The 20300-nt window shown below is 30.5% G+C and overlaps 1 protein-coding gene across 1 annotated transcript in view; it reads left to right on the top strand.

The window, feature by feature from the left end:
* The window catches only part of LOC124950603 (acetylcholinesterase-like), a 153857-nt gene that overhangs the window by 126458 nt on the left and 7099 nt on the right, over window positions 1-20300 (top strand). Inside the window, exon 4 of the mRNA XM_047497561.1 lies at window positions 19311-19474. Coding sequence (XP_047353517.1) covers window positions 19311-19474 — 164 coding nt within the window. The remainder of the gene's footprint in view (window positions 1-19310; window positions 19475-20300) is intronic.

Here is a 20300-nt window from a genome sequence, read left to right as displayed (position 1 = left end):
TTGCTCTTGAGCTTTAATTGGTTACCTTCGCTTTTGTAGGGTCAACAACGTTTTTGAACATGCGCGCTTACATCTGCTTATCAATGGCATCGTTGTCCCTGTTTTCCTTTATCATGTAGGTATACATATATATATATATATATATATATATATGGGATACGTATATATATGTATATACAGTCTCATGTACGCGCACAATATGCGTATTATCTCGAACATATTCCATGATCGAACAATTACACTGAAACAATGTGATCACGGTAGGATAGTTGATGTAATTAATTATGTGGATCGACAAAGGGATAAAAGATAACAAAGGCATAAAGCCTTTTTTTCTGTTTTTTCTTTTTTTTTCTTTTTCTTTTTTTTCTTTTATTTCTTTTCTTTTTTCTTTTTTTTTTTTTTTTTTTTTTTTTTTTTTTTTTTTTTTTGATTAAAAGAATGAACAAAACAAAATTTAATATTTTACGTACAAAATCGTTTATTCGAAAATTTTATTCGGTTCAATTATTTCATGGAATTTTTTCATATTCTTACAAAGAAGAAAATAGATTCTCTCGTGATGATAGAAGTTTACGGAGAGAGAGAGAGAGAGAGGGGGTGGAGTGGGGGCGAGGGGACGGCGTAATTCAAAAATGTATATGGAAAAAAGGATAAAGCAAAGAAACATTGAACGAGATATTATAGTTGTAAAAATAATATCCAAGATAACTTATCCAGAATAATATCAAGAATAAAAATATAAATAATTAATGAGAAATTGAAAAGAATCGTCGATATTTTTTTATTTTTATTATTATCATTTTTTGTTTTGTTTTGTTTTGTTTTGTTACACTCAATAGCACGTCGTTTAGTTAAAATTGTTAAGTTGCAATCATTCAATTCTTGTTGTATGTTGTACAAAACAATTTTTTCTTTTCTTTCTTTTTCTTTTTTTTTGTTTTTTTTTTTTTTGTGGAAAATATAATACCACCCACCACCCTGTATGTTTCATGGAGAAAAATCTAATCGAGCTTATTTAAAAACATTTTCTTTCTTTCAGTATACTTATCTTCTGTTGCAAAATTGCAAAGTAATAAAAAAAAAATCTTTACATTTGAGCTTCATAGCAGGAAAAAAAAAACAGGTAGAAAAACGAAATCACCAAATTTTTTGAATTGTTGAGATTAAAATTAGAGCTTGTCAAAAAAAAAAAAAAAAAAAAAAAGAAAAAAAAAAAAAATTAATTATTCATATGTTCGTTTAAAATTAATATTATTATTAAACTTTACGAAATTATATATATATATATTTATTTATTTATTTATTTATTTATTTATTGAAAAGCATAGTCAAAAATGACAAATATTTCGAAAAGTCGATTTCACTGATAAACGAAAAGATTAAAATATCTGTTTTGTTTTCGTCGGCGAAATATTCATAAAAAATTACCACATATAAAATCCTTGTTTCGAAGTAACATTGTAGAATATAGGTACTCAAAACATAAAGAGAAAAGGAACAAAAGTAAACGGTGATATATTCAATGATGTTCCTCTACGTATTTCCATTGGTTACTGTATTTCTCTCGACGAGGCAGCCATTATGGATGCATGTGATAGTAGTTTACGAAAGGAAATAAAAAGACAGAAAAAAGAAAAGAGAGAAGGAGATAGATAGATAAAGAGAGAAAGAGAGAAAAAGAGAGAGAGAGAGAGAGAGAAAGAGAGAGAGAGAGAGAGATAAGATTGGATGCACATGCGAATTTTTACTCGTTCGATAAGCTTTTTCACATGGACGATATGTGATCGATAAACTGGAGTGTGTTCTTGTCGAACAACATTTCACTTTTCTAGTTTCTTTTTCTCGTTGTTGTTGGTTGTCGTCATCGATGCTATCGTCTATATTTCTTTCCTCTTCTTTTCTTTTCTTTTCTCACTCACTCACTCACTCACTCACTCACTCACTCACTCACTCACTCACTCACTCTCTCAGTCACTCTCTTTACTTCTTTTTTTTCTTCCTTTTTTTTTTTCTTTTTTTTTTTTCCATAGACAGCAAACGTGAATGGAATAAGAAATCGTTCGGGGAATGAAACCTGACGTTTTTTCCTTTCTCATAAAATGCCTTCTCGAAATCTCGCTCTACGATTATTAACAATTTATTATTACTGATATTTATGATAGAGAAAAATAGTAGAGGGAGATCAAGATGATTCGGAATTAATATGAATTATATGGACGTTACAATGAAAAATTATCGATCTTATAATAAAAACGATTTTTCGTCAAAGAAACTAAACTAGAGAGACGGAAATAGAGATAGAAAGAGAGAGAGAGAAAGAGAGAGAGAACGAGAGAGAGAGAGAGAGGAAATAATAATAAATAAAATTGCATGCTAAAGTTTATAGCAATTTTCGGCTTACGTGAAAGCCGAACAACACGCGTTGGCCCGTAATAAAGCGACTCATATGTTACGTCTCGCATGAGCCAAAGTTCATGAGCTTTAATTACGTATAATCTCTGTTATCCAAGATTTATACGGCTTTAGCCGAGGTGCAAATTGCTTTTTTCTCGACGAGCTTAGCGTTTCTCGCGAGGATTGAAAAACGTGCGCACGAATTTGTGCCAGAGATGACGGATAAAGTGGCCTGATATTATGCGTGGAATGTGGAACAAGAAGTGACAAGGGGCTGGGGAAGAGGGGAAAAAAAATAAAGAAAAAAAAAAAAAAAAAGAAAAAAGAAAGAAAAAGAAACAAAAGAAAAAACAAACGGAGGAATGAGCATCGTGGGATTTGATTTTCTTCTTCTTTTTTTCTTTTATTTTTTTTTTTTTCTTTTATTTTTTTTTTCTTTTTCTTTCCTTTTTTTTCCCCCTCTTTTTTTCGAACGATATATATATATATATATATATATATATACAAACAGAAAGGAAACATTTCTAGTGATACTTGTTATTTCACTTTCAAACGAACGAACGTACATACGAATACGAACGAAAATAGCAATTAATAAAAGTAACGAAAGAGATTAGAAAGATTTTTTTCTTTTACTTTTTATTTCTTTTTCTTTTTTTTTTTTTTTTTTTTTTTTTTGTATCTTTTCCTTTTCTCTTTTTTCCTCTTTCTTTCGATTCTTTCTTTCATTCTTTTTCTCTTCTTCTCTCTTTTGCTTCGTCTCTTTTATTCCGTCCCCCCCCCCTGCCCCGCCCCACCCCCTCCCCGCTCCCTTTTGCTTTTCTTTTTCGTCCTATCTCTTTTAATCTCTTTTAAAAAAGCAAGAGAGAAAAAGTCTATTTACCATCGCGAAACGATCTACTTTCGAGCTACTCTTCTTTATAAGCGTAACAAACAAAAGGAAAGAAAAATAATTGCTTTAAAACACGTATCGAACGGGTTAGGTATTACATTTGCACCGAGTGCATCAAGCGCATAAATTTTTTTTATATTATCCACCGTATGGGTATATACGGGAACCATTGTAATTAGCTATCGGCTAATATTAACGTAATTATCAATATTCATTTTCTTTTCCCCCCCCCCCCCGTAATGAATAATCAAGATAAAATAATTCATATTAAAAATTTTCATGATTCATGAAGAGATGATACGAGAAAATAATGTAAAAATTACAAAATTAATGTTAAACATTTTCGTACGGAACGAATTGAAAATAATGGAGGATAATTATTTTCAAGGTGAGAAAAAAAAATTTATATATTTATTTATTAAATATTGTTTTTTTTTTTCTCTTTCTTTGTTTTTTTTTTTTTTTTTTCTTTCCTTAAATAAAATTCAAACGACAATGTAATAAATTGTTGTCGTCCTGCTGCATGTTAAATAATGATTATTTTCTTCTTCTTCTTCTTCTTCTTCTTCTTACTTACTTAATACGATTTATCCTTTTTTTTTTCTTGTCTTTACCGAACCCTTTAACAATCATGCAACCCTTTTGGTCGTACCCTCTTAAAGCTCCCTTACCCCTTCTCAAAAATAACTGGGACGTGAAATGCGCATAAGCGAAATGCAGCGGTACGGAGAAACTCGAGTAATTAGCGGAGAAGGTGATTTATCAGAAAACGGAGAAGGAGTGAACTGGAGGAAGTAAAGAGGATGTCGTTATTCATGCGCGCAAACCGTAATCTTAATAACGCTTTCGCATTTCGCGTCTAACGCGAATGGAAATCGAGCTTTTTACGTGCGCGTGCGTACTCGCTGTTAGGTTCGTCCCCTTTTTCTTTCCCATCCCATTTCTACCCCTTTCTATCCCATCCCACCTTACCCCCTATCACATCTAAACGTGAATTATTTATCGGTACTCTGAACGTTACCGACCATAAAATCGACATTTTCAAGCACAATGATAACTTTCTGACTGAATAAAAATTTCTTTAAATGATACACACTTATAAAATATATATATATATATATATATATATATATATATATATATATATATTATATTTGAAGACATGTTCAAGATTTATAGCTCTTACTATTAATCGTTCGATATTAATATAACTTAATAATAATGGCATTGTTTTCTTAAACAATTTTTATTTTATTTCTCTTTATTTATTTATTTATTTTTTTATTTAATTCAAGTCAATAAATCAAGCGCGATATTCTATTTCCTCGTTTCAAAGAATTTCATCAAATAAATAAGGTTAAACAATAATTATATTATCCTTATCTTTGGATATACAAATTGATACATGACATTTGAAATGTCCAATTGTAAATAAATTCCTAAATTTAAAGAAGTAACGAATAAAATGAAAAGAAAGAATGCAAATGGAAATAGAAAGAGAGAGAGAGAGAGAGAGAGAGAGAGAGAGAGAGAGAGAGAGAGAATAATGGAAACCTCAAAATAGAGGATTATTTAACGAAGTTGCGAAATTAGAGAATTCGCGAGAATTCGCCATTGGATTTTCAAAATTGACGACGTTCAATGTTATTCCGTTGAAAATAATATCGTCTTATCGTGAGGAAATAAAAGGAGCAAAAATAGATTAAAAAAAATTAAAAATTAAAAAAAAAAAAATTAAAAAATAAAAAAGAAAAAGAATGGGTAAGAGTGCGTGAGAATATGTGAGAGTGAGAGAGAGAGAGAGAGAGAGAGAGAGAAAGAGAGAGAGAAAGAGAGAGTGAGAACAAGAAAAGGTTTGCAAGTTTTAGCAACATAAAGATCGAGCAAAGTGTTCTCGTGAATTTGAAGTACCGACATTACAAAAACGACACTGGGGAAACTGTTAATTAAGCACCGTCGACTGTTTATTTTTCCCTTGGGATATTTTTACTCCGAACGTACGTTACGCTTTAGATTTTACGATACTACATCCTATATTTATTATTACTTTTAATCAATCGAAATTCGAATCACATGGGACGTCATTCTCTCTCTCTCTCTCTCTCTCTTTCTCTCTCTCTCTCTCTATTTTTGTCTTTCTCTCTTTTTTTCATTTGATCTGTTTAAACAGAGATTCGTTTGTTTTAACTCGCTTCTTTATCTCTCTCTCTCTCTCTATCTCTCGCTCTCTCTCGTACTTATATTTTTTTTTTTTCTTTTTTTTATCCTACATTCGTAGTTACACGCATACTTACACACGTATGTGAGTATACATGATATATCAAAACATATATACATATCTATCTAACTATATAGAAACATATTGATATTGGATGGATTAATCGATTTTCAAATGATTTCGAATAACTCAATCGCGAAAATTTCACTAACACATATACACACGCACACACGTACATACACACAGACATGATATAACCAAGCTACGTTATCGTTAACCAATGTAAATCGTATTGAAAATCTGAATCAATGATTTCAGTTAGTGATATACTCCATCGGTGATACGGATCGCGTGAAAACGATACAGCGTATGTATACATGTATATATGTATGTATGTATGTATGTATGTATGCAAACAAGTGAGTATTTGTTAAAAAAAAAACAATGATTCTGTCGCGAATCGAGTGAACACCGTTTGAAGAAATAAAAAAAAAAAAAATATATATATATATATATATATATATATATATATATAAAAATATGTATTACAAATAAAACGTTTCACTTGAAGACATATGTATATACTTACATACATGTAATAATATATACGCGTTTATGTAATTTTTCGATGTGCGCGCGAACAACGTAACAAATAAATTTTCTTCATTCGACGATTATCGACAAAAAGAATTTCAAATTATGACGATTATTCAAAATCTTTTTTTTTTTTTTTTTTTTTTTTTTCGTCATAATTGTAATGATTCATTAAGAAATCTCCATAGGTGGATAATTCGGTACGATCGAAATTTGATGAATTATGGAAGACAATGCTAATTTCAGTTTGCCAGGCGATGTTGTACAAAGCTAATTCTGTTTCTCAGGTTAGTCGATCGATTCTGGGATATCCTGGTTTACTGTTAACGTTAGGGAATACCTTTATTCGGTTACACACAGTCCATCCTCTTCAATGTATCACCTTTCTCTTATAGAATACGATTCTAACTGTTCGTAGATCTTAACTCCGAAAAACGGATTCTATTTCCTTCAAATCTCGAATCCTTTTGGATTTTCTTTTTTATATTCCCTTACTTGTTATATCTCTTATTCAATCTATATTTATTAAAAACACCTTTCACGAATCAAATATACATTCTTTCAATTTTATCGCTTTTAAATTCATTCGAAATCAAATCGTATTTTCGATTGACCGAACAAATTCCTTCCTGATAAAGAAAGAAGAATAACAAAGAAAAGAAGGACAAAAACAGAAAGAAAAAAAAAAAAAAAAAAAAAAAAAAAAAAAAATCCACAAGAAATACTCGCGAAAACTGTTCTCTTTTTTTCTCTCTTTTTTTTTTTTTTTTTTTTTTTTTTATCGTGGCATATATAATACGTGATCTATAAAAAGTCGAATTATATTGTATATCCCGACTGATAATTGTTTTTTCTTCTGTTTTCTCTCTCTATTTTTTTTTTTTTTTTTCAACGAGTATATTACACATTTATAAAATTCGATTCAAACGAATGATACTTTTTTATAGTTTATATCAACGTGACACGTTAAATGCATATATATATAAAATGAAAAATGTACGTGACAAGTCGAATCTCGTTAGTTCAAATAAATCGTTTCTAGTATCATCCCATTGACATTCTCTCGGGAGTTAGAGAATAACTAGGTGACTTGCACCTGCTCTAACATGGACAACAGCTGTTTCCAGAAGTGCACTCTTAATTAAAAAGAATGAGCCTTGCTATGTCGCCACGCCAAAACTGCCATTACGTTCTACTATCATATATTTTGGTGAATATATATATATATATATATATATATATATATATATATATATATATAACTTTCATCGGTCCCAGGCGCTGGTAGATTTAGTATCACTTTGATGTCTCCTTGATCTTGTTTCTCTCCTTGACCAACTCCTCATGTATAGGTACCAACGAATTTATTTTACATAAGACGAAAACTTTGAATATCTCCGTCGATTCGGTCAAAAGCTACGACCAAACAACGACTATCGCGATATATACGAATATATTCTATCTATATAATAATAATATAATAGATGGACGAGAAAGAAGATAAATTTTATTTTCGAATAAATCATTCCACATAAATTCCATTTAAATGTTACGAATATAATATTATTGAATTTTTCAAGGAAAAGAGAGAAAAAAAAAAGAAAAAAAAAAAAGAAAGAGGATGAAAAATATACGCAAGATTTTATTATATATATATATATATATATATATAAAAGGCAAAGAGTGTATTAGTTTTGAAAAAACGTTTTGACATAAATCCCTCATATCTCGTATTTAATTTTAATAATAATTATAACTTCAACGTTCTAACGTTAATAATTTTCTTCCTACGTGTTATCTTTCTTTTTCTTTTTTTTTTTTTTTTCTCTTCTTCTGTTCACTTTATCCCCATTATCAAATTATCTCAGGCTGCTCGCTTATTATTTTATTTATTTATTTATTTATTTATTATTATTATTATTATTATTATTATTATTATTATTATTATTTTTATTTTTATTATTATTATTCTCTTTATTGACAATATATTTGAAAAATTTTCGTTGAATATTTGTGAAATATTTCATATATGCGCGTATGGGCAAGGTTTAAAATTGTGCTCGAGTATTTCGTGCTCGTAAATGTAAGTTTTCAGCTTGAAAAGTAATTCAAAGGAACGAGATAATAATGACGTCGACGTACGAGTGCACGTCTCTGGCGCATGGCTGTTAGATAATTATTAGAAACGACGAGGAGACAAAAGCAGTTCTTCGTAAATGCGAGGTACGGGCTCGGCCATATTAACGAGTCGCGAATTAGCATCGAAATCACCGCTCGCTTTAGACTATTTCGTAAGCGACTAACTAGAGGAAATGCTTTTACAACGGGGGAACCCGTGATAAACTGGTTACATATACCTTTATTAACAGTACTTCTATGCGTATAATTGATAATCAAACTAACGGTACGAACGTAAAATCGCGACGGACGAACTTTACAATTTAATTATATATTATTGTGAAAGAAAAATTTTACTCTTGTTTTTCTTTTCTCTTTTTTTTTTTTTTTTTTCTTTCTTTTTTCTTTTTCTCCTCTTTTTTTTCCCCTCTCTTTTATTCCCATAGAAATTCGTAGACAAATCGATCGTTTAAAAATGTAAATTATCAAATGCTCAAATGTATCATTCATTTTTGACGAGTATCATTTAAATCGTTCGAGACGAACAAGCAAAAAGTAAAAAGTATAAAAAGAAGATATGTATATCCATATATACAAATGTGTGTGTGCATATATATATATATACACACACACTATCATCCTTCTCGGATCGAATTGAATTTTGACTTTTTGCTATTTCGAATTTTTTTCTCAATAATAGTAAATAAAAAGTTTCTCTCGTTCAAAAAACATTCATTCGATTAATTTTTTCACAGATATTCATTTTTTCTTTTTTTTTTTGAACGAGTGAAAAAAGCAAAAGATAAGATTAAAATGTAAAATAAAAAAAAAAAAAAAAGAAATAAATAAAAAAAAAAAAGAATGATAAACAAAGAGAAAAAAAATATTTATACATACATTACGAGAGTGATTCTCGTAACAATAATCGTTTGCCATAAAAAAAAAAAAAGAAAAAAAAAATCATGAACAGAAATCTAATCTTTTAATCGGCAATAAATTACAATAATAATAATAACAATAATAATAATAATAATAATAATAATAATAATAATAATAATAATAATAATAATAATAATAATCGGTCGAACATTTTTTTGTTTCAATAAAAGGCAAAAAAGAAAAAAAAACAAGATCACTATGACTATTTTAAATGAAACTTTTTTTTTTTTTTTTTTTTTTTTTTTTTTTTTTTTTTTTAACAATGCAAAGAACAAAAAAAGAAATCGAATAAATATAGGCAACGTTGTTTGCAAGTTTATCGTTTTCATTGCAATTGAAAATAAAAACGAACCATTCTTTTTCGATAGCTTAATATTTTTCTATCTAAAGGAAGTACATATTTTATATATACTTGATTAAATCGATTTATTTATTCCTTTCAATAGAATTTATAGGATTTATTATTCGTTGATGGAAGGACTAGGATCAAACTGATAACTAATCACGAACGGTACGTCTTACGTGAACGTTTGAACGATTCGAGAATTATGAAAGCTTCGCGAAAAGAGCCTTCACGGTTCTACTAACAAGAAAGTTGGAAAAGCAATCAGAATTCCTTTTGTAAGGATATTCAATTATGATCCTGAGCGCGAGATAGCTTCGAGGTAACCCGTTCGTCTTTCGTTCGGGCCCTAATAATAATTCGAGATAAATGGAGCCGCGATTATAAGGATGAGAATAATTAAAGAGAGCCGATTGATGAGCGTTGAGAGAGTTTCGCTATGAGAAAACCCTCGATCTTTCTCTGTTTCTCTCTTTTTCTCTCTCTTTCTCTTTCTCTTTCTCTTTCTCTCTTTCTCTCTCGTTTGAAAATCGAACTTAATTTAGCTTTCTAAGAAAAAAGGAGAGAAGAAAATCGAGGAACTAGACAAAGGTGTCTCATTTATACTATGAATGAAAATACGATTGAAGTTAGTTCCGAATTGTCGATCGATATAGAAAATGTAAGTTTCGGTAAGTAAATACGCGCACACACACACACACACACACACACACACATATACATATATACATACAAATACAGAGAGAGAGAGAGAGAGAGAGAGAGAGAGGGGAAACTATTTCTGCAAATAATCCTTCATTGTTTCATAAATAATCCTTCATTGTTTCATAAATTAAATAAGTAATAGATCGATTCGAAAACATCGATCGATATATATATACATATATATATATATACACATGTATGTATAAGTTCTTGATATCATTTCTAAGTTACAAGGGTATCAAAGGAAACTATTGATCGATTACAAATTTATTATCAGCGAACTCTCCAATTCAATTTGTTTATAAAATGAACGATGCGCGAGGTAGATATTTACATTGAAAGAAGTGCGTATATAAAAACAAAAAAAAAGAACAAATAAAAAGAAAAAAGAAAAAAGAAAACAAATAGTAGCGTCTGAAAAATGAATGAAAACCGAATGTTATACTGATTGAAATAATTCGATAAAATATTGCATTATAACATTTCATCTTTTAGAACAAAACCCCTCTCTCTCTCTCTCTCTCTCTCTCTCTCTCTCTCTCTCTCTCTCTCTCTCTTTTTCATAAATCATTAACTATAAGATATCCTATGTAGAATTTCATTTAAATTCATTCATAAAGAAATGAAATATTATCAAATAAATATTGATATACGTATAAAATGTTGTCGATTAATTAACATCATATTAACATATAATACGTAATTATAAAAATCTTGTTAAGTATGTAATATTTATTTACCTATACTATTGTTATTATAGTACCATTCAATGGATGAACGTTCGACGAGAGTTGATCGAATGAAATCCATTAGGCGAATGCCACGTGAACTCAATTTCCTGTCCTTTCGTTATTCGCATCGTTTATCTCGAGCACGTCTTTCTCTCTTTCTCTTTCTCTTTCTCTCTCTCTCTCTCTCTCTACTCGCGTGGGATAAGACACATTTACGACTTAGCCAAGTTGCTCCAAGGACGTTACCATTAAATTTTCTTAAGAGTAAACAAGAAATTATTCTACGAATAAAATCATTCCGATTGTACGATTATTTATTTTAAAAAACAATATTGTATGTAACATGTTATATATATATATAAAAAAAAAAAAAAAAAAAAAAAGAAAAACAATCTCAATTAAAACGAATTCGACGATCAATGCCGTTGTAATAATTAAATAATTATTATATATATATATATATATATTATTCTTCTTTTTCTTTTTTCTATATTAAAAAATATCACTTACACCCTAGATTAATTTTTCTTTACTTCTTCTTTCTTCGATTAATACGAACGTCGTTGAATCGAAACCTATCGTTATAACATTAATATATAAAACATTATAAAGATAATATGGATGGGTTAATGTTCGTTAAAATTGAACGTGATAACCACTATGGATCGGATGACCTACGTTCGAAGCAAAGTAGCACTTCGCAACGCGTTTAAATTTTATTAATGTAATCCATTGAGTAGCGGATTAATGTCTTTGGCAAGCCACAATCGTGTGCTAGCTGCCTCAGGGTATTTTGCATGCTCGATAACGGCATTCCTCCCTCCCTCTCCTCTCTCTTTCTCTCCCTTTCCACTATGTACCAGTCCCTCCTACCCCTCCCCTCCCCTCCACCCAACTCTCCTCGACCCCCGACCATCCCGACGTCCATACCCTACGAGTTGCGGCTCGTGCAACAACGTGCAACCTTCAACGAAGAGACCCATTTAAATAATAAACTGCCTCGAGCAAATTTGGAAATCGTCAATCCACTTTCGACCGTATCCTCGATCTATGTATACGTGTACACGTATACATAGATATTCCATAAAATGTAGACATGTATGATACCGGAGGGCTAATTTCGATGCAACAAAATAATAAAATATAATACAAGAATTTAAAGAGAGAGAGAGAGAGAGAGAGAGAGAGAGAGAGAGAGAGAAAAGAATAATAATAATAAAAAAGTAAACAATAAAATGAAAGAGAAGAGAAGAAGAAGAAAAAAAAACCAAATACGATTATTTCGCTTGATTTCCGAGACAATATTTTCGTCGGATCATTCATTGAATCGTGCGTTTATAATAATAATAAAAAAAAAAAAAAAAGAAGCAAAAAGAAAAATTGGGGAAACCAAGAGTATATCAATGTTTAAAAACGCAAGAATACTCTTTGAATTGATCGAAAATAAAATTTGAAAGAGAAGAATTAAATGAATAAAAAGATAATCTTTATTTAACGAGTAATATAAATTTAATCTATATACGTTTCGTAAAATTTAAATATTTATAGATAAGAAAATCGATTACCAATCATGTATCATTGGTAATTGTCAAATAATTTATATTAATTTTTCCTCGATTATTTTTCTATTACGTTTAACCCTTAAAAATCAATGATTTCTAAACACACGTAAATAAATACTTTATCGAACTTAACGTTCTCGATAATAATAGATATCTATGACATAGAAAAGTCGATCGTACTTCGGGATCGTACTTCGAAGAATTTCGTGTTTGAAAGAGAGAAGAAAGAAAGGAAAAAAAAGGGGGAAAAAAAAAAAAAAAGGAAGAAAATAGGAAGGAATCAAAATTTATGGTTAAAAGTCTAAAGTAGTAATGAACGTTACCTACCGACTATATAGTACTATAACACAATGGTTCTAACTTTTCGAAAGAAACGATACGCTTTTCTTCTATTCGTTGACGTACGATCTTGAAGGGAAAAGTCTTGAAGGAATTTCAAAAGAATAGTTACAACCGCTTCCCTTTTACCAAAGCTATGAGTTTTCTGGTTCGTAGAAAAGCTACGTCTCGAAAAGTTTGATTACCCCTATCACACTGTTATCTACCTATCCTTTACCTAGATATATATATATATATATATATATATATATATATATATTTTATATATATATAGATAGATATATAACAAGTCTTTTAAAAGAGACGAGAAGTTTCGAGTGATGTACATAACGGGTTAAAAGATGAAGAAAAAAAAGAAAAAGAAAAAGAAAAAGAAAAAAAAGAAGAAGAAGAAGAAAAAGAAGAAGAGGAAGAAAGAAAAGAAATTCGAATTTTCCACCTTGTCAAATCTTTAGCCTGTAAAAACTCATAAAGAACACCATACCATAGATTTCCGTTTTTCCAATTGACAAAGTACGAGATAATTCTTTAGCTATCTGATAATCGCGAAAAAAACAATTATAGGAAAAAGGGATGCAGAGAGAGAGAGAGGGGGGAGAGGGAGAGGGAGAGGAAGACAAAGTAAAAGAAAGAAAGAAAAAAAAAAAAGAAAAAATAGAAGAGAAAATAGAAAGAATGAAAAAGAAAAAAAGAAAGAAAGAAGAAGAAGAAGAAGAAGAAGAAGAAGAAGAAGAAGGGAAAAGGCTAATGCATTAGCTCTTATTTCTTTTTGGAAAAAAGTTTCGAAGAAAAGTGCGTGAAAACTAATTACGTGTTCGGCCGTCTTGGTCGGCCGCATAAGTAATTTAACGCTGTAAAACTTTTCAAACTTGTCGCTCGTCTCACGTCATTTAATCGTCTTTCTCCCATAGAGAAAGAAAGAACGAAAGAAAGAACGAAAGAAAGAAAGAAAGAAAGGAAGGAAGGAAGGAAGAAGTAAAAAAAAAAAAGGAAAAAAAGAAAAAAGGAAGAAAAGAAGAAGACCAAGAAGAAGAAGAAGAAGAAGAAGAAGAAGAAGAAGAAGAAGAAGAAGAAGAGGAAGAAGAAGAAGAAGAAGAAACGTTGTTGAGTACCCGTCGATATAAAACTGAACGCAACCGTAATCATTCCGTTCCGTACGAAAGAGAACCGTCAACGTTAGATACTTTACTTTTTCAAACTGAGCGAGAGTTTCGTTAAATGGATAATGTTACTTTTGCTGGGATTGGTGAAGGAGGGTGCGAGGAAAGAAGGTTGTTCGTAAAGAGAGTTAAGTAGTGCTTTTTCCTTTTTTTTTTCTCTATCTATCCTTCTCTCTCTCTCTTTCTCTCTATCTTTCTCTTCCCATCGAAAGAAAGACCGCCTGCTCAATCCCACCGACCACTTTTTCTTCTTCTTCTTCTTCTTCTTCTTCGTTCTTCTATCTTCCGTCGTTCATTGGCAAAAATTCGAAGGAAAATTTCTTTCGAAAGTTTACTTTCCACTTTTCCTAACTTCTCTTACTATTCCTTCTATTTCCTTTTTCTCTATTTCTTTTTCTCTTCCTTTCTTCTTATCCTACTTATTAAACACCATCGTTCTATTCCATAATATTTCATTATTGTATGAATTTTGTCTGAGCATACCTAATTTTATCATTGTTATCTAAATGCTTTTAAATGTATGCTTGTAAATTGATAAGCTTTTACTCTCTCTCTCTCTCTCTCTCTCTCTCTCTCTCTCTCTCTCTCTCTCTCTCTCTCTCTCTCTCTCTCTCTCTTTAATAACTATATTCCGTGTACCACGTAAATCCAACTTAATTAGTTTCTACTTGCTTATTAGCTTTTAAATTGCTCGTAATTAATCCTCCAGTTAAGCCGATGTTAATCTAACTTATTCAATGACTTATTATACTTTCGATATTTAAACTTTAACAATTTTATTTCAAGATAAACAATGAAATTTTATTCCCTTCTTTCTCTTTCCCCTTGTTTCTTGTGACTTATTTTACAATTATTTCGTCTTATCTTGTAAACATTCATACGTCCGATTAGAAAATTTTTCATCGATTTTCTAAATCTATCCATTTTTTCATTCTTCTTCTTCTTCTTCTTCTTCTTTTTTCTTTTCATTTTTTTTTTTTTTTTCTATTTATATCGTTCGTTCTTAACGCGAACAACGAGTCTTCCTCGAATTTCGAATGGAATGTAAAGTTATGAATTAAAAAAAAAAAAAAAAGAAAACGAAAAAAAAAGAAACAAGAAAAAGAAGAAAAAAAAGAAAGAACAAAAGAAGAAAAAAGAAAAAGAATACGGAGAATGTGCACTTGCATATGAGAATATGCACTAATGCTATATGAATTATTTAAAAAGAAAAATTACTTTTCGAGAACATTCAACTTCCTTTTTTTTTATCTTTTTATTTTTTTTTCTTTTTTTTTTCTTTCTTTTTTTTTCTTTTTTTTTTTTTTAACTGACTCCTCTACCTCGCGAGTAAGAACTTCGGACGTACCGACCTCTCCGAAAAATATTTTCGTTCTTCAGAACAATTTACACGAGGGAATAACACATATCCATATATATGTATGTATGTGTGCGTGTGTGTAAGCACGTAAGAAAAGAAAAAGAGAAATAGAGATAGAAAGTATTATCACGTACCGTTGCAAGTTTTCTCTCTCTCTCTCTCTTTCTCTCTTTCTCTCTCTCTCCCTCTCTCTCTCTCTCTCTCTCTCTCTCTCTCTCTCTCGACATAAACGATATTGCAGATACAATAAAGAAGCAAAAATGTTTTTCCAGCTATGAATATAGAACGGCAAGAACAACGACGACAACAATGACGAGTTGCCACGTCTAACTGGTATCTCTTACAAGCAATTAAAATTTAGTTTAAAATTTTATTTAATATGCTTGATCTTTTATATGGAAAAGGATAAATGAAAGTGGACGTGGATCGATGAACGATGATCAAACCGATTAACCATCAACACGAATTTATCTCATTTATTGTAGAACAGGATGATAAATGTTTCACTTACTTCACAATTTACTATGTTACGATTTCTCTCTCTCTCTCTCTCTCTCTCTCTCTCTCTCTCTCTCTCTCTTTCTCTCTTTCTCTGGCTCTCTCTCGCTCTCCCTGACTTTTTATTATTTTTTAATGATACGAAATTAATTTATCGATTTATCGTACATACGTATAATTTTATAAAATATATATTTAAAAAAAACGCGATTCGTAATTGAATATAAAAAAAAAAAAGATGACGTATGAGGGTATAATTATACCATGAACGATATATGAAAAAAAGATGATTAAAGAAGCGAGAAGATTAAATATTATATATATATATATATATATATAAAGGATGAGATTAAATATTGAGTTTAAAATATCGTAAAAAAAAAAAAAAGAAAAAAAAAAAAAAAAAACAACACGTACGTACACAATACATACATAACCATAAATACAAGATTAAAGAGAAATGAACGAAAGTAATGAGAAATAGAGTGCATGTGTACAAACGGATGTACATACATACATACATACATACATACATACATACATACATATGCTCACATGTAGTAAAAGAGTGACAAATAAAAGTGACTCGGAAGGAAGGACTTGTGTTCGTCTTACAAGAAACTCTTGAGAGTTTCTGAAATTAAATGTCAATCTACTGGGACATAAAGTGAGTGAGTAAGAAAGTAAGTGAGACGGAGATAGAGAAGAAGAAGAGAAGGAGAGAGAGAGAGAGAGAGAGAGTAAGAGAGAGAGAGAATGAAACAGAAGGGGTTGAAGGACGCTTTTTGTAACAACGAACTTTTCTTAAACAGAGCACTCCCCTCTCTCTCTCTCTATCTCTCTCTCTATCTCTCTCTCTCTCTCTCTCTCTGTTGTTGATAGAGCCTCTTCGATGAAGAGCCAAGCATTTTACTTTTCACAGTTCGTCGAAAGCTTCGGCAAAGAGTTTACTCGTCTATCGTCTCGTTCGGCTTTGCAATCGCGTAACCGGAGATTGGAAATTACTTGCCGCGAGCGTCGCCATTGCTAAAGAGAGATAGATAGATAGATAGATAGATAGATAGATAGATAGATAGGTAGATAGATAGATAGATAGAAAGAGAGAAAGAGTAAGAGAGAGAGAGAGAGAGAGAGAGAAAGAAAGAGAGAGAGAGAGAGAGCTTGACTCCTCTCCACGTGGGATTTATGGAAGAAAGCTATTAAATTTATTACACGCGATTGGGCTCAACGAGAGATTATGATCGTGGAAGATCGAGGGTCGACCGATTGAATAATGAAATAACTCTCGATCGTCGTTGTCGTTATGATCGAGGGTGTAACGAGTTGCGATACATCGATGTAACTCAATGCTTCTATACATAATATATACATATGTATGTATATATATATATATATATATATATATGTATATATATATATATAATCGCGGGAGCTTACCCACAACCCTCCATTGGAACTTTCGTCTTATAATCAAACCGATTTAGGATTCAACATTAATTTTGACCTCTAGCAAAGGTCGATTTAGAATAAACAGAATTATAAATTGCTTCAAAATAGTATATGTTATCGTTTAAACGATTATACATTTCATTTATAAATGATATTATTGATATTTATTGCTATATATATATATATATATATATATATATATATTTGTCTAAGGTATTACTTGAATACTATATTAGATAATATATTATATTATCTATTGCAATGTCTACAGTTATATGTTCAAATGCAAATGATTCTCCATTCTTAAAATTATGAACGACAATGACGTCGAATAGGCGGGACTTTAGAAAAATAAAAAAAAAAAAAGAAGAAGAAGAAGAAGAAGAAGAAGAAGAAAAAAGAAAAATACAAGAGATAGAGGAAAGAGAAAAAAAAAAGAAAAAGAAAAAACAGAAGAAAGGATTTGAAAGTCATTATAAAAATCATTTGTTTTTCAAGTCTTCCGATGGTATCGTAAAAATAAAATAATGAATGGATTTGTCCTCGCAGAGAGCGTTTACCAAAGGGAAACGTTTTACGGGGCAAAGATCTTAACGGTGAATTTACATATAGGAACAATAGCTTTCGGCAAAAATGGATTCGTTCGTTAAATTCTCTCGTAGCTTTGCATCGTAAAAGAGTTCGACGTTAGAATCGGTGGAATTTTAAATCCAAGGATTTTATTATTATTTTATCCATCCACGATTTTCCCTTGTACCGATATAAAATATACTACATCTTTTTCTTTCTTTTCTTTCTTTTCTCTTCTTTTTTCTCTTCTTTTTTCTTTTTGCTTTTGCTTTCTTTTCTATTACTATGTCATCCTTTCCCATATGTGCACGAAATATATATGCATATGTTCTTAACATCGAACAAAGAAGAGGCACATGGCCAGTATACGAAGCATGTTCGGCCCTGTTAAATTGCTTCGCGATATATATAGGTCGAAGGTCGAATAATTCGTTGAAGAAAATAGGATCAGATGTAGGTACATATATGTTCTTTGAGAAATTGGATTCTTGCATTTCATATAAATAAATTTATTGTTTGGAAATAAACGTATTACTCTTTCTCTCTCTCTCTCTCTCTCTCTCTTTTTTTTCTCTTTTTCTCTTTTTTCATTTTTTAAAAGGATTATGTTCGACGCGACGGTATTTCGTCGTATTAAAAAACAAAAAAGAAAGAAAAAAAAGAAAGAAAGAAAGATTACACTAAAAGAATTCTTGACGCATAGTAAACGCAATAGAAGCATTAGGATGCTCGATCAAACACTAAGTATGCTTCATCGGCACTCGGCTGATTTTCTAAATGCTGTCGAAGAGGCACCGTGAAATTCCAGGATTATTGGAATAATCAAAATTCAAATAGTTTCGATTGTGCATAGCTACGTCGTTATCTGAGAGACAATAAATGTTATCCGACAATGTATAAACCTTAAGTAAGATACGCGCTTGTTATTTCCTTTTGTTAAGAAAATTAATAAGAGAAAGAGAGAGAGAGAGAGAGAGAGAGAGAATAGCCATATAATTTTTATTTAAAATATTTCTAATGTATCGTGAGCAAAAGGAAAAAGAGAGAAAAGCAAAGGAGAAAGAAAGAGAGAAGAAGAAAAAAGAATTTTTTGTTTGTTTTGTTTTTTTAAACAAAATTATTTACAAAAAAAAAAAAAGAGAGAAAAAAAAGAAAACGTTCTTCTGTATCGAATCGAAGAATTGAATTATCCCCTTTTTGAAAAAAAAAAAAAACAAAAAAAAAAAAAAAAAAAAAAAAAAAAAAAAAAAATATATAATTCTCTTTCTCCTTTATATCTTATTCTTATTTTTTTTGTTTTTTTTTTTTTTTTTTTTTTTTTTACCTTAATAAAGTAGGACTCTTGTAGATGAAGCGAATGAAAAAAAAAAAAAAAAAAAAAATAGGAAAAAAAACGAAAAGAGAAAAAAAAAATGTTGTTCTTCTTTCATTACAGAGAACCAGTACCAATCTTTGGGGCGAATGGATGGGCGTAATGCACGGTGACGAGATCGAATACGTATTTGGAAATCCTCTGAATATGTCCTTGAATTATAGCGATAAGGAGAGGGATCTTTCCATACGAATGATCAAGATTTTCTCTCAATTCTCTTACGACGGGTAAGTCGAAGTTTTCAAATTTTATCCAATCTATCGAATCGGGATTCGCCTTTCACGTTTATCTCTCCCTCCATAGAAAATATATTCTGTATATATATATATATATATATATATATATATATATATATATATATATATATATATATATATATATAGAAAGAGAGGAAGGAGGGAGTGCGCAGGGAGAGGGAGGAAAGGGGTGGTTAGGGATGGTAGAGGAACATAGTATGAAAAAGTTTCATTGCAAATTCACGTATCACCAACGTATTCAAAATTGATCCTTTTTCTAAAGTTAACGAGATTAACAAAAAACTTTTCGTTCGCGACAAAATATCTACGGGGAGAGAAAAAAAATGGGGAAAAAAGAGAAGAAGAAAAGAAAAAAGGGAAGAAAAAAAAAAAGGCAGAAAATGTGTTCGTTTCTCCATTTGTAATGAAACACGTGAGTTTTCGAAGGAAAGAAAAAAGTAAATAAATAAAAATAAAAGAAATATAACAGGGATGACCATCGTCTGACAATACAGACTCAAATTTCCCAGACCCGTATTTAATTTTCCAACAAACAACATGACCCAAGTATACCGGCAATTTGCACGATCGAGAACTACCCTCTCTTTCTCTCTCTGTCTCTCTCTCTCTCTCTCTCTCTCCCTCTTTTTGTACCAGTGAAATTAATCGAAACTTTGGATTTAATTCGAAATTCAATTGTTCGTATATTTGTTGAATGGTAGTCAATTGTTAGAAATATAAACCGAGAATAAAATCCATTCGACGAGAATTTCCTCTCGATTCAAGTAATGTAAAAAAAAAAAATGGAAAAAAAAAG

This window comes from Vespa velutina, chromosome 7 (assembly GCF_912470025.1).
Source record: "Vespa velutina chromosome 7, iVesVel2.1, whole genome shotgun sequence".
Lineage (NCBI taxonomy): Eukaryota > Metazoa > Arthropoda > Insecta > Hymenoptera > Vespidae > Vespa > Vespa velutina.
This window is presented reverse-complemented; position numbering and strand designations above follow the sequence as displayed.